Source organism: Camelina sativa, chromosome 7 (genome assembly GCF_000633955.1).
Source record: "Camelina sativa cultivar DH55 chromosome 7, Cs, whole genome shotgun sequence".
Lineage (NCBI taxonomy): Eukaryota > Viridiplantae > Streptophyta > Magnoliopsida > Brassicales > Brassicaceae > Camelina > Camelina sativa.
Window position 1 is genome coordinate 24,955,431 of NC_025691.1, and position 730 is coordinate 24,956,160.

At 45.8% G+C, this 730-nt stretch overlaps 1 protein-coding gene across 2 annotated transcripts in view; it reads left to right on the forward strand.

Moving 5' to 3' along the window:
* LOC104702453 (trihelix transcription factor GT-2-like) overlaps window positions 1–720 on the forward strand; it is a 4,749-nt gene extending 4,029 nt beyond the window's left edge. For both annotated transcript variants that reach the window (XM_019227863.1, XM_010418309.2), the window contains exon 3: window positions 9–720. In XM_019227863.1, the coding sequence (XP_019083408.1) occupies window positions 9–603 (595 nt within the window). In that variant the 3' untranslated portion in view covers window positions 604–720. The remainder of the gene's footprint in view (window positions 1–8) is intronic.

Sequence of the window (730 nt, forward strand, 5' to 3'; positions counted from 1 at the left end):
TCGTCGAGGTGGCCGAAGGTGGAGATAGAAGCATTGATAAAGCTGAGGACGAATCTTGATTCGAAGTATCAAGAGAACGGGCCAAAAGGACCACTGTGGGAAGAGATATCAGCGGGGATGAGAAGGTTAGGATTCAACAGGAACTCAAAGAGATGCAAAGAGAAGTGGGAAAACATAAACAAATACTTCAAGAAAGTCAAAGAGAGCAACAAGAAACGTCCCGAAGATTCCAAGACTTGTCCTTACTTCCACCAGCTCGATGCTTTATACAGAGAACGTAACAAGTTCCATAACAACAGCATCGCATCTTCTTCTTCAGCTTCCGGTCTTGTTAAACCGGATAACTCTGTTCCTTTGATGGTCCAACCGGAGCAGCAATGGCCTCCTGCGCCTGTAACGACGACCGCAACTACTACGGCAGTGGCTGTGGTTCAGCAGCAGCATCCTCAGCCGTCGGATCAGAATTATGACGATGAAGAAGGTACAGATGAAGAATACGACGATGAGGAGGATGAGGAGGACGAGGAGAATGAAGAAGAAGAGGAAGGAGGTGAGTTTGAGCTGGTGCCTAGCAATAACAACAAGACGACGAATGATCTTTAATGGCGATGATGATGATGCGAGTTCGATTCCGAGTGATGGTGGTGAAAGATTAGTAATCTTTTTTTCTTTTTATTAAGTTTTGATACAGAGAAGATGAGAGTTTAAATATTGGAGGGGGGGGGGGGGG